Source organism: Liolophura sinensis, chromosome 7, assembly GCF_032854445.1.
Source record: "Liolophura sinensis isolate JHLJ2023 chromosome 7, CUHK_Ljap_v2, whole genome shotgun sequence".
Lineage (NCBI taxonomy): Eukaryota > Metazoa > Mollusca > Polyplacophora > Chitonida > Chitonidae > Liolophura > Liolophura sinensis.
The window spans coordinates 38,230,780-38,246,042 of NC_088301.1; the positions used below are offsets into that span (position 1 = coordinate 38,230,780).

Consider the following 15,263-nt stretch of genomic DNA (forward strand, 5'->3'; position numbering starts at 1 on the left):
TACCATTATGTAGGCGTGTGATGTGGACTGCTGTTGACTGGGGCCAAATGCAATGACTGGTTTTGCAGATATCAGTATTCAGGAATTGGGTGTATTGATCTTCCAGGTTCTTTTAGCAAGTTGCTTATTAAAACGTGCACTAAATGTTGATTGGTTGGCTGGTGTGACCATGTGAGAGATGCAAAACAAGTCCAGCCTAAGACTAGACTAAGCTGAATTTTGGTTTATGTGCATTTATTTAAGTGTGACCAAAGCTTGAGGCTTTTACCAAGGAAATTTTATCTCTACTGGCAGCCAGTTGTAGAGGCATATGTATGCCTACCACAAGTGATGATATTCTTTATAAGCCAAATCAGAATCTCAAACTACACGTATCGGTACTAGTTAGAATGGCTGTTAAATTACCTGGGCAAAATGAAAATGACCAGCAGTTTCAAATACGGTGCACTGAAATCCGACTTCTTACAAGCTGAGAACCGATGAGAGTACAACTCGTAGGCCTACAAAAACATAATCGGTTTACTTCACTACAAAATTTGTTACATTTAACCTACCCCCAGTGTTGTCGGTCAAAGTTGTCTTGGGGGGGCAAATTAGAAAATGCACACATTTGTGCCTCCAGTGTCGGTATCTTATCTTCAGCGATGTACTCAATTTCAGCAGTGCAACCTTCAGACAACTTATTTTCACTGCGAGAAGTCTGTAGTCTTCACACAAAAACTTTCACTGTAAGGAGTTTGTGACCGTCGCCATGACCATACGCTGTGAGCAGTTTATCGCAGCTCCGCGAGTACATTATTTATCGACTAGACTTGTCTGGAGAGTGGAGTTTCCGTTTTTACAGCCAGACGTTGACAAGCGCCGTCTGCTGTACCACTAGCAGCATAAAACTTTCTACACAGCTGCTCCTTAACAGAGACAGTCTACGAACGGGAAAGTTTGGTCGATATTGACCAGCTCGTATGTCGTCGAAGTCATGTCGTTAAAGGTAGGTATTCGATATTCAGCCACGTTATTTTCCTCTGAAGCTTTGACAGCAAGTGCGGCGTGCGATCTTGCGCAGCCAAGCTAACAGAGATTACCGGCTGGTCGCGAGCTGTCGACGGGGCTGGATTAACCGGGCGCTGGGCGTGGGACATCAGATTGTCTTCTGATCGTACATGTCAACAGTTTGGATATCCGTTTCCCTGACTGGATTTGTGATAATTTCCAAAAAATACCGCCTCAAATCTGTCAAGTAACTGTGCCAATTGGCACAACATTTGAACGTTGGGTAACATCACTGCAAATATACAGCTGAGTAATAGAGATATATCGCGCTAGTATATGTACGGTACAAAGTAATTGAGAAAGGAGAGAGGTACTGTAATTTAATTGACTCCAGCATGAATGTATGGGTCTTCATTAGTACAGTTGTGCACAAGCATACAATGTCCAAGAGCTAGCCTAAAGATATACAGCGTCATCATACATGTATGGTGTTTTACTGGTCACGAATCATACATACATGTATCTATCTAGTTCTAGGTTGTGAGCCCTCGAGTGAACGGCTGCACTGTGTGAATTTACTTGTAATCACTGCACCTGATAACACTTTCCTATGTGCATTCAGTATATATCTACCTGTGGCACGCTGACTGACTTACTGTGTCATTCTGGATCAGTGAAATTGCTAGTCAGGCAGTTTGAATAGCCAGAGAATTCATACCTTTCACCATGCAACAGGTAAAGTATACATAATTAATCTCGACTTTGAGTTAATTATTGCTGATTAGATTAATGAGTCTGAAGTGTAAATCAAATTCACTGAAGCGAAGTCCATGAGCTAATTATTTCAAGTATAAACATATAAAGCTTACACACAGAATTAATTCTTTACATACCGAGTATAGATTTAAGTGAATAAATCTAAAGCCAGTAACATACTAGGCATATTTTTTCGCTCGCACAGGCTTAAGTTGTGAATTTCTAAAAGTCTGCCTATTGTGTCTGCGACAGAGACAGCGTATTTTGCAGGTGATCTTGTCCGCCCTTAAATTCACTTGTGTCAGACTAGCTAAGAATACGCCGGCAATTTCACTCTGTGTGGGTAGTGTGTCTGCTCCAGGAATTTCAGCAATTGAGATGATCAAGCTGACCAATCAAGCTACATGGAATTGTGTTGACCTGTGAAATTTTGTATGTGTCCATGGTTTACTAGGTCACATGACATAACCTAATGACCACGAACAATGGAAAAATCTGCCTAGTGTGTCTGCAACTATACTCCGAATATCGTCAGAGTATTCCACGGGGGATTATGTTCATCCCTACAAGCGAAAAAATCTGCCTAGTGTATCCCCGGGTTAAGGTGGATAAATGCAACATTGTGTTAAGCTTGAATAGATTTGTTTCTTCAGCTCCCTTTAAGGGGCTGGGATCCTTTTAAAATCTGACGATGCTCACCAGTTGAGCCATATCATACACATATGCGTACATGTACTTGTGTATTTGTTTCTATTTGAAGCATACTTAACTTCCCATGCATTATATTTAATGATTGAGAACTGTCAATAACAAATTCAACCCCAAACCTGAATGATATTTGCCAGATTCTGTCTCAGAACACTTCAAACCCAATGTTGAGGACTTTAACAGGGAACTTCAGCATTACATAAAATTTTCTCGAAGAGGTCATTTATAATCTGTCTGAAGATACCTGAACATGTGAAGTTACCCAACTTCATCCTGATTTCATGGAATCCGTTACCAGCTTTCCTTTACCCTGTAATACTTAGGTTAGTTGGTAAAAATATTTAGTTACAGTATTAATCACATAGGGCTGCATTATATTATGTTTAACTGAATATTCACCCCTCTGTACTATAGTTTGTAGGTATTTTATACTTAATTTGTTTATTTAGAATCTATTTATTTTATAATCTTAAGGAATATTCATTCAAAACTGAAGTCCTACATGTGACAGAAAATATGGAAAAGAATATGCAACGTCTGTGTTCTTACGTGTGCGTCAGTCAGCCCCTTTCAGTATGACAGCACATTCAAGTGATTAACTTTAAAGTGAGGTGACAAATTAGGCTATTTTCATTTTTAGAAATACAGACCAAGCAAGTTAAAAAGTGTTGGCTCAGCTTTGTGTAGCCTTCAATTCTGACAGTCTTGTGTAATCACACCTCTTGTCAACAAAGCATACAGTGCCGTAGTGGTAATAGGGCACTCAGCGCATTATAGATTGGCTAACTGTCTAAAAGATCAATGAACAATGTACCGACAACATACCGACAATATTGTGTTCTAAATCTGATAATCTAGATGGTGTCACACAGTATGTGTTTTCCACTAAATATGTTTCAGTGTACACGAATCAGCTTAGGGGTTGGTTATGGTTGAGTGGCTATGATGCATTTTTTTTAGATCGCCAGGACATAAGAGGTGTGATGGTATAAGTCGAATTATTTTGATTAAGGCATGAAACCTGGATGAAATAAAGGAATAAATAAGTAAATTATTTTTTACTATATTTTTTTACTGATACATAATATTTTTTGCAAGCGTTTTGTAGCAAATAGTATTAAATTTCATGTCTTGCATTGTTTTGTATTCTGCTTGAAACCTTGAATCATCATAAAGACAATACATACAGTTTCAGTATATAAATACTTTTACAATCCTAACTTGGTATTAGGCTTTCTCTCTTTTAGGTCGTTTTTCCGGTTTCAATAAATTAAATCCGATTTTGTGCTTTTATGACAGTTTTTGAGACTTCTTTTTTCCAAGTGGGTTAATAGTCAAATTTGTAACTTAGTACATGGCATTACCAAGACAAGTTACATATATTGTTAGACGTTTATGCTGTTTCATCCATTTTTGTTAGAAGCATGGCCATTTTACTTTGACATACATGTATTCTGATATCTCAAACCAGTGCATTGCATACACCTGTACTTTCAGGATGCTTTCAAGTTGTTTGTTTTAATCCAGTAGACTGTTATTGGAATGAATCATGCCTGTCTCTAAACACACATCATACAGATGCTTACCACATCTATTTCATTTACTTATTGAATCGCTGGTTGATATGTGCAATTCATCTACCAGTACATGTATACAATGTATATCATATTGTAGTTTTGGTGTAGTTCTCATTCATCCCATTGCTTGAAAACAGAGCATTTATGCATGCTCTTACACACTATATGGTTAGAATATGGCTGTAATATACTTTCAGTAATTGATGAAAATATATTGAAGGAACCACATGAGGAATAAAATTCTTTGATGGGTTTTACCTGACTTAGTCAATAATAGGTTGGTTTTGAGGGAGTTTTGTTTGATTCTTATTCTGTCTAAAGAAAATAAGTATGAATTTTGCAGAAGTTAACAAGGAGAGAAAACTATAAAATGAAACTTCTATTTAAATTCAAATAATAAGCTTTTTTGGAGGGCAGTCTGCCAGGTTATGTCTAGTGAATATATTTTGAATAGTGGCCTGATCTATGGCAAATTAAATATACATATCTTTGATTGCTGTAAATATTCAACATTTTCACCCTCTAAAACACTTTTTTCAGTGGAATTTATGCTTACATAAAATGTCAATAAAGGTGCAAGCTTCATAAATCTGTGCAAATTATTTCTCTACAGTTCTCTCAGAATGTTTCAAAATATTGGTTGCAGAGGTGGTTGAAATGATTGAAGAATTAGGGTGGTGTTTGTAATGGCATGCTCCAGAGTATTTCACTAACATGTATGTATGTACATCTAGCAGTGCTCATCAGGTTTATTTGTGGAAGAAACCCAGCAGAGCAAAAAGGAAACTTCCACACTTCATCAGGTACCTGAAAAATCTCCTGGCTAAGACAAAGATGGATTCGAACATTTGAGCTGTTCATAGATATACTGGTCTGATCAGAGATGTTCTGGATCTTTCTGCCAGCAAGGTCCCATACATAGCTCTGTATAAAAAATAGTGTTCTTTGTATTTCTGTTTACAGAAGGAGACTCCTTCAGACCAGCAGCTCCACCTGGCAGCCCTTCAGGGAAACTTGGATCAGCTGCGACGTGTTTTAGACAGTGGAAAAGTCCATGTGGACTGCAAAGATAAGGTAGGAAGAATTGTACAGGTCATTTTTACTGGACCCAGTACAGCATTCATTGACACTCACAAACATTCACATACATTTAAGTGTCACAGAATGGTACCTATAATTAAAAAGAAGTTTACATGTTTGTCGTTTGTTGGATGTATTTTAATTTTTAGAGTTATGTCCCCTGAAACTTTTGTCATGATGTCTCAAGTAATAAACTATTTTAAATGTAATCCTGTCTGTGTATTTGCCTGCAATATATTGTTGTATGATGATGTGCATGTTTTGATGTTAGGTCAGTACATCCTCAGGTATCAAATGATAAATCAGTGCAGTTTGTAGAAGCATAGTAAATGCATGAAAGCGGGTCTGGTCATGGCTGTGGTTTATAAGGTGCTAGATTGTGAATCGCTAGGACACACAAGGTGATAATTTATATACCACCCTCAGACAGGAAACCCTGGAGAATTCCATGCCTTCACTGTTGGTGGCAGCAGGTGACCATTAACATGGTTGCTAAGGTGGTCTCTTACTTGTTCAATTATTTTCACAGTTCGCTTACCATATGTCAGTATCCACTTTGGTTTCTTGTGCCCATTTGACTGTGTTTGTTAAACCACAACCATACAAATAAAATAAATGTTTTTTACTAGATGAAAGAACACCTAGACTTTAGCTTGCCTCTTCTCTTCCTATCAAAGAGAAGTATTCATGTTTAGAAACATAGCCATTCAGAAATATGTGATCATGTGGCATTTTTCTGGTTCTCTTGTGCTGTAAGCTTTGTTCTTTCAAAGTTTTAGGACAAAATATATTCTAATTTCTTTCAAATGTAACCAGTTGAAGTAAGCAAAGGGACTAACATGTGGCAGTTGTCTCTGGAACAATTACCTGTTAAATTGTTGATTGATTCAGAGATCCAAGACAGATTGTTCATATTTGATAAGGTAACAAAGGTAATCAACACCTGGTAATTGCTCAGACTCCAGCCAGTTTGGTGTACCTTTTCTGAGATAGTCCTTTGCTTACAACTTTCAGTAGCAGGCTTACAAGCTAGTGTGAGGTGTTTATAGGCAATGGAGGCAGACAAGAAATAGAGTGTATATTTATTCAGGAACAATGTAATGGAGACTTCAAAGCCTGACAGATCTTGGCATGGTTCCTATTTACTACAACAGTTTCGGGGCTGGGAGGGCTTGACATTTACTGAACTTGGATCGTGGAAAGAATTATAGTGAAGTATCACCAGTCCAGATTCATTCGTGTGCAGTAAAGTCAGTAGTCTCAAATTGCCTGATGTTCTCAGGTAGACAAAGTTCACTTGGTTGATTGATGTATGGCCATACTTCTTGTTTTGCCGTCAAACCTTACAGAATCCAGTATATTGGAGACTATAGATGTAAAGTTGGATCTGTATTAGTGCATGCATGCACAAATATATCGGTATATAAGCCAAAGACTATTACATAAGCAAATATTTATGCTTTTTTAAATTCCATCTACATACATTTATGTACAACTATATGTACAGCATTTGGTACATGTACAGTATATATAGGGTAGGGGATAAGCATAGTAGTCTACCCAAAGACAAGCTACAGATATATAGAAGACAGAGAATTAATTATAAAATGTGTTTAAGTATGTATAAAAAAAGTAATCTTTCATGCCTGGCTGAGACATAATGATACAAGTTTATAATTAGTGCTGATTAATTAGTATTTAGCCATACCCTACATGTCTGGTGAGTCACCCAATCTGTCAGGCAGATTCCCAGGTTGCTGTTTTCTAATGTAGGCCTACGTTTGAAAAACTCTTAATTGTAGTACCCCTCACCTCCTTTGAAGCTGATGCGCTTCAGTACTTTCTGTCTTCGACATCCACCATTGTTTTTGGACAACAGTGTATAACAGTTCTATTTTTAACAGCATCTTTTATATACATGTATATGCATATTGATATAAAAAAAATATTCCAGCATTGTAGCTGTACTTTTATGTGTATACTGTAGGTGTGCCTGTAACAACTGTGTTTTTACGCACATATTATGGATTTCTGCACTTGTTGCAGTTTGTATTCAGCAGTCAGACTATTCAGTGTGCTAACATACATGTTTATGTATGTAGGTGCTGTTCAAACATCCAACCCAGGTATATTCTGCATTTTTGGTGCAGGTGTTGACATTTATTTGAAAGAAGTAAATCCTTATAAGTGATTTTTTTTTTTTTTTTTTTTTAAAGTAGACGTAAATATATAATGTACTTTCTTTTCCTGTTGTTGATTGTAATTGCAATTGTGTGTGTGTGTGTGTGTGTGTGTGTGTGTGTGTATATATATATATATATATATATATATAGCCGAACACTTTATCACCCTAGGTGAATCAACACTTCTCTTGGAACGGGTACATGATCATCTATGCAGCTGCTTATTGCAATTTGACTCTGCATTCATACAAAAAAATATTACAATGTGCATGTAAAAGATGAACCTTAAATGTTAATGTACATATATGCAATGGTTGAACCATACATGCAATAGATGAACCATTATGCCCTTAACCCTGACAACATCCAACCATGTAAACCAGCGAGTGTCACCGTGTGAAAATGAACTTGAGTGATAAACTTATCCAAGCTTATGAAAAATTCCCTAAGCCCACACAAACTGAATTAGCTCACAAGTTTTAAATGGATCACATCCAAATCATGACCTCCATCACTGAAGAGATGATAGTCCGCCATGAAGAAGCAACAATCTACCCTGGATCGATTTTTTGTAAAGTAATTATGTGTAGGTACTAAAGTAAAGTTTAGATCAACTTCTTTCCATTGTTGGTTGCTATACGTCACTGTGCACTTTACCAAGTTTAAGTAAACATATATATATGTATGTACAATACACATGTTGTTGTTGTTGTTGTTGTATTAGGCTACATGCCCATGCTTAATACACTGACATCTTGTCTACACTGACATTTTTGTTTGGTCCCAAGTACCGTCAGTTTACAGAGAGACTAGCGTATATATATATTGTACATTTACATTTATGGTTCATCTTTTATATGCAAATTGTAATATTTTTTTGTATGAAGGCAGACTCAAATTGCAATAAGCACCTGCATAGATTACATGTACCTGTTTCAAGAGAAGTGTTGATTCGCTTAGGTTGATAACGAGTTCAGCTATGTAAATCAATTACAGATACAAATGAGAGATGATCGAGTCACACTTGGTTGATTGCCTGATTTTTATCAGCCAACTTTCAAAAAAAAGTCTGTCTCAAGCATGTCTTCTCCATTGAATAATCTATCTTCAGTGTTTTTCTGCATCAGTAGCCAAGCCTGTTAAGCTCTAAGTCTCGTTTGTATTCTTTTTGTCTGGATAGATCTAGTGAAGAGGTTGTCATCCTAAATGTCACTGATGATATGTCTGATTACGTAGCATTTTAAGAAGCAACCTGTGTCTGCCTCTTTGTTGATAGATTCCAAACACCTGCATTATATACTTGTAATATATGAACAATAAAGGAAAGGAATTTCTTCCTTGAATGATAGCATATGTTTAGTTATTCAGTATTAACAGGTATGAAGGTGCAGTGAGTCACCTAGTGGTGAGAATAAAGGAATGTTCAGAATTTGTTCATGCCTCTCAGTATTATTAGTTGTATATCAGTATACATACTGATATGCATGATGCATGACATCTTAACTTTCACAATGTAATTCATAGTTTAATCCAGATGTTGCCCCCAAAAAATAAACTTTACAACAAAACAAAGTTTTAATTGTTTAATACATATAAAATCATGACAAAGTTAAGATGATATAGAGCATTTTAAGTTTTGATTACCTCAGAATTTAAATATCTAGTAACAATTGTTCTTAAGTGATGCTCATAAAGTATGCTCTAGTGACATTGTCATTTTAACATTTTTGGACGTCGCAACTAATTGACACTTGAGTAACTTGCATGTCCATTTCAGGATAATGTGGTCACCTGTCACCAGTGGGTGAAGGAATTTTGGCAAGGAGATATTACATTCTTGACTGTAGATAGATGTTTGTATTATATTAAACCATTATTTTATTACTGTATTTCGCCTAAAGTTTTACAAGTGACACATTTTGCTTGATTTGGATCGATTCATCAACCTGAAGTTTTTTTTTCTTTTGGAAAGTTTTATTGCTTATCATGAAAACATAAGTGTTAGCATCAGAAGTATCATATGTAGGCCTTTAGGTGCTTCTGAAAGTGCATTTTTACATGCTACACTTCAGGTTAAATGCTGTCTTTATACTTATACTTCATTCCAGCTTGAATAGTAGATAAAGTTCACTTGGCAGTTAGCGGTTAGCTAATCGAAAATATCGGGACTTTGGAGTCCATTTGTATTCTAGTTAAATAGGAAAGCAATTTGCAAGAGGCAGTGTGATTTGCACAGTTGTGTATACAGGGATTCCCACAGCCTTGTTACATTTGGTACATCCACACTGCTGTAAAGCCTCTAAATACATGTACGTCTGTCATTATAAGGTTTTCTACAACTATGTACAGGTACTTTTCCTGAAGAATGGTATTGCATATTGCTAACATTTTAATTTATTAAAGGAAGTGTTGTTTATTAACTATTTGTTTGTTCAGTATCAGCTGAGATAAACAGTATTAGCAGTAACTAAAGAGGAAAAAATATATATAAGCATATTTAAAATATCTACTGCTGTCTGTTTTACAGCAGTTAAAAACTTAATTGGACATGTTTTTGAAAAAGGCCAGTCGTTTTGACCATTATAAGGAAAGAATTCCCAAGCTAGCTCTGTAAAATAGTTCTTGTGATATCATGCTATACATGGTAACAGGTCTGCAAAAGTGTTGATGTCCAGTATTGTTATATACATGTAAGACATGAATACTTTGTAATTGTTTGTGTAGTTTATCTAGCAGGTAGAATCCATCTACATGCAAGTGTGCGGAACAATATGAAGACCAGTTAATAATGTGTCATTCATGTGACAAGTGCATTCATTTAATATAAGGTTAAATGTAGAGTAGTCTGTCTAGAATATTTGTTTGCTGATGTTTAAATCTACATGGTCTAGTATAAATACCTACAGTGTATCTAAATAGAAGTATGGTAGATATAATATGATATTCGTGATATAGCAAGTGGTTAGTTGAATCTGCTCCTTCAGTATGTTATCGGTAAATATAGTTGGTTGTGGAGATTTTTAGAGTTTATACTGTAGTCAAACATTAGCAGCACCCACAAACCATGGTCTTGGACCTGGGTAGCTGAAAGATGTAGATGTCAGGGCTTTGGTACATGTACCCTCTGAAGAGAAGGGAGTGAGAGCTCTCACTATTTGCTCATGGGCAGGTTTTAACCTCTGTGACTTTATCTCTGGCAGGTTTTTCACTGACTGCAGGCCTATTCTGGTAGATGAGCAAGCTACTTGGTCAGCTATAGTGTAAAATGATTAACAGAGTGTGTTTTACATACCTGTACATATTATGCTCCTGAAAAATACTGACCTGCAGTAATTATCACAGATCTTGAGATGAGAGGGATATTTTCAAAATGCTTGAGATTTAAGCCAAAGTGATTCAGTGATTCTGACAGTTATTTTGTTAAAGGGACATATTTCCCATATGTTGATTCATTAGTATAGTGTACATGTGTGTATAATACACAATATGTGTATATGCATTCCCTAAGTTTTTATTTTCTTACTCAAAAGTATTAACCATAATAACAGTAGACACTCCTGCAGAGAGATTTTTAATAGATTTAAAATATTTAATGTCGTATATCCTTTAAGAGATATTATAACTATTTAAACACTTAAGAAACACAAATTGAAAGTACACATATATTAAGAAATCAGGATATATTTTCAGTAGTGTGGAACATTTGAAAGAGTAAACAGAACATATTTAGCAAGACTACTACTCCAGTGCTTCAACAACGTGAGGGCACTACATATAAGCCATATTACATACATTCTTGTTACATGTGTGGTAAAACTAATGCACAGTACACTTTTTTGGCATTTAGAAGGAAGCTGTGCATTTACTCGAATTTCCTCAATCTTTTCGTGTACGAAAGAGCTATTTTTCAGGGCAATTTATTCACATATATGCTTTTGGTGACAAAACTGCATTGCTTGGGTTGGCGGATTTCACAAAAAGTACAATTTTATCGGCAGTGAATAATGGCTTCAGAATATGCTTGAGACAAGATCTTGCAAACATGAGAAAAGATTGAAGAATTACAGTACCAAAAAAAGTGGGGACATGTGCAACATTAGAAATATTTAGGAAAACTGTTTTTATTGAGAACATTTTATCTTATCCATGCACCTTGCTGTTTATGACTTTTGTATCCCTTGAATTCTCCTGACACATACATTAGTTGCTATGTGTTGGATTAGATCTTAGTTAATCCTATTACTTGTGACATTTTAGATAACTACAGAATGTACATATCTAATAGATGAGGGACAGAATTCTCAAATCTGAGTGGTGAAACCATTCACACAACTTAATGCATCAGGGGTAGTGATACTGCTTTAGTCGGTTATATTTTAAGTTTGCATTTATAGCGGCTTAGAAGTCTTGAATAACTTTCAACCCGGCCATCACAACTTGTGTAACACAAACAGCCTAACATGTGGAAGCATAATAAATTAAGAATAACGTGTATGTATGATTAACTTCATGATAATATTAAACATTTATTGGTGTATATCATAGTGTGTATACTTTTTGGCAGTAATGTTATTTTGCTAACAAAGCTACTAATGTGTAATGTGGGTTGAGATATACAGTGCTTTATAAGAGATATTCTACTTGTCTCTGTCTCTGTTCATCGGGGTATATACCTTAGCCTAGGCGTGTTCAGCCTCTTTATAGACTAGCTTTAATGCCTGTAATTTTGTATAATGTGGTGGACAATCCTGTTATGATTGGCAAGTATTAAGAATTTGCATTATGTAACTTAAACCCAATTACTATATGCCAGCCTAAGCTGTTCATAGTGTTATAGAGTTTTCTATATACACAAATGGAGTACTGAAGATAGTGTTTGACAACTCATTCATACATGTGTGTCTGTACTGAAAATTGTCCATCAGTGGCATCTCGGGTGTTTTCCTTGTATAGTACATGTACATACACTAGTGAGTCTATGGAGCAACATGTAAATGTACTATGTGTATGTATACCTGTTTTGTTTTTCTTAATTCTGCAGGAAACATCAGTGCATCATTTCTCTGTTATTTATTTCTCCAGGAAGGAACGACACCACTGATTCTGGCTGCAGCTAACAACCATATAGAATGTGTGAAGGAGCTGTTGAAGCAGGGTGCAGACCCTGGTGCTAGGAGGCTGGTGAGTGATGGATCAATTCATCCGTGATCTCAATCATTGATTACTTTATATCTGACGCATAGCATACATCCAGTGTTGCTAACGCTGTTTGGAAGCAGTCTGCATTGAACAGTAATTAAGTATACTCTTGACTTGTAAACATATTCCAACAATTGATTGACATGTACATGTGTACATCAGGCGTACATACACCTTGTTCATATATTGTGTTAATAAGGCCATGAACTGCAATTGTGTGCGAAATAAACACTCTAAGACTTTGTCATGAAAGAAAATAAACCAGTAATATCAGCACCTGTGCATGTACACCAATCTGCATTTGACCTAAAATGCCTGTGACAAAGCTACTCATTCTACATGATGCAGAGAGTTGGGTAGATATTAGAAATGTGTTTTGAGATTTGTTAAGAAGGTATTCTGAAGTACTTCAGTGTGGTACTAATTTTCAAGGATTTAGCGGTCAATTATACCGCGAAAAATAATTTCAGCATAAAAACATCTAATATTAAATCATATATTTCAGGGGGTAGTATTAATGAAGTGAAAACTTTGTCCGTCTGGCAGGAGTTGGGATAAGAAGCCTGGCTGCTCAGTTAAATTTAAACATCAAGGCTTTATATATTTATGTATACAAACTCTGGTGATTGGGCTTGTTGGGTATAATACAAAGTGGGAATTCATTCATCTTCAGTTTAATGAGTCTTTCAAAGAAAAGTAGATGCAAACACATGATGGCTTCCAATGAATTTCACTTTTAAAACACGCTATCCCATTGACTGTGTTTCTGCTGTGGATAATTAGTAAGCTTGTAACAAATTGTGAATTATGTAGGACAACACCATGGCTGTTTGACAGCTATGGCAATACTAGCAGTTTCTTACGGGCCACAGAGGTAAGCCGAAAACAAGCCAAACTTAATCCTGTTGCTTGACTGCGTTAATCAAGAATGAATAACTGGTGTTTAAATACTGGTTGTTGATTAAAATTACTCATCAAAGGTGCGATAACAAGTGACACCTCTTTGAATACTACTCACTTTAGGTGTGAAAGTAATCTTACGACTTAATGATAATCCTTCCCTCATTGTTTTAATCCCTGGTGCAGATTATGAGGATTAGAGACACAGCAGGACGCAAAAGAGGATTAAAGCCATCCTTGATAATACCTGTTAGGCATGCTTGAGAGATTTCAGCCATATTAAACAGTTTAAAGATGTGTTTTTTCAGGATTGCCTTGATTAACTACACAAAAATGAATTCCCACAAACCCATTTTTGAAGCAAGTCCATGAAAATAAATTCCAGCAAATGATAAGTATTTTACAGTAGATTTATTTCACTCTGGAAATATGTAACTTTAAAGGGACAGCATCTAAAAAATATTTTGAAACACATTATATTTGCTTCTGAAAAAGCACTTTTTGGGACAGAGTTTTAGGGTAAATACAGTAATTAATACATGTTATGTGCCTTTGTTATGATTGATTGAAGTTTTATGCTGTACTGAAGAGTATTTAACTTACACTTTGATCCCAGATGTATGGTTTGAGGAAATTGGGCTGAAGTAGTTTTGAAAATGAAATAAGTCAGCTACACATTTGGCATTTTTTTTTTTTTTTTTTTTTTTTTTTTTTTTTTTTTTGTAATACTGTTTTTCTGCTCCATTATATTAACATAATCAAGCAGATTTTTTACTCATATTTCAGGACCGATAACTACTGTATGTTATTTTTACTAATTCTTTTCATTAATTCTTTTGACTAGATGATTTGCATGCACAGAATTTTGTAACTCTTGATTTTAAAATTTGTTTCTATTTTATTGCATTCGGTGCAGTCACCTTTCCATATCTCAAGCCTACTGTGCAATAAATTTTATTGATCTGGTCCAAAACTGATAGTTTGGTGCTATGTACAGACATGGTATTATAAAGCAGCTGGCATGGGCAGATAGATGCAATTGTGTGTACATGTATGAGCCCTGGATGACAATGTTCTTAGGGCCTCGCGTAGTCATGGCTGGTTCCCCTTTAGCCTGGTAGAATGAGTTGCAAAATTTCAGAAGACAGTTGGCTGCTAAGATATCTCGCCCATCCAACCACTCCTTTATAATGCTTAGGGTAGAAGGGCATCTGACTGTTAAAATCCTGAGATGTTGATCATCCTAAAGGTAAATATCCATCATTTATTCAGGTCCCCCTCTACGCTAATTTTTCATTTATGAAGTGGTCGCCATCTACATGGCGCGAATGCTCGGCCAGGCAGCTGGAAACAAAACTATCCCTCCCTTCAATTATGCTGGTTATGAAGTCCTTTTGTTGTTATGCGATCATGCGCATCAAGTTCCATTTACTTTAGATGATACAAATAGTGCATCAGGGAACCAAACTAGAGCACATACCGTTGTTTTGACGTGCCTGATCTCCATAAATGAAGGCAGTAAGGGTCAGCCGTTTCATATCCAGCTGCCTGGTCGCGCTTGTAGATAGCCATTTCATAAATGAAAAGTCAGTGGAGGGGGGCCTTTAATAAAAATGGATCAGTATTTAACTTTGGGATGATCGACATCTCAGGATTTTAACAGTCAGGTGCCCTAGGACCCTAAGCATTGTCAAGGAATGGCTGGATGGGCGAGGTACGTTAGTAATCGACTGTTTTCTGAAATTTTACAAATCATTCTACTGGGCTAAAGAGGACCCAGCCACGACTACTCGAGGCCCTACGAGCGTTGTCATCCAGGGCTGTACATGTATGAAACATACACCCAACTGCAAGCTCCATCTGGGTGATT

The 15,263-nt window shown here is 36.2% G+C and overlaps 1 protein-coding gene across 1 annotated transcript in view; it reads left to right on the forward strand.

Annotated features, from left to right (window-relative positions):
- Positions 1 to 850: 850 nt before the first annotated feature.
- LOC135470010 (ankyrin repeat domain-containing protein 29-like) overlaps positions 851 to 15,263 on the forward strand; it is a 28,417-nt gene continuing 14,004 nt past the window's right edge. The window contains exons 1-3 of the mRNA XM_064748691.1: positions 851 to 988; positions 4,995 to 5,105; positions 12,377 to 12,475. Of these exons, the coding sequence (XP_064604761.1) occupies positions 977 to 988; positions 4,995 to 5,105; positions 12,377 to 12,475 (222 nt within the window). The 5' untranslated portion in view covers positions 851 to 976. The remainder of the gene's footprint in view (positions 989 to 4,994; positions 5,106 to 12,376; positions 12,476 to 15,263) is intronic.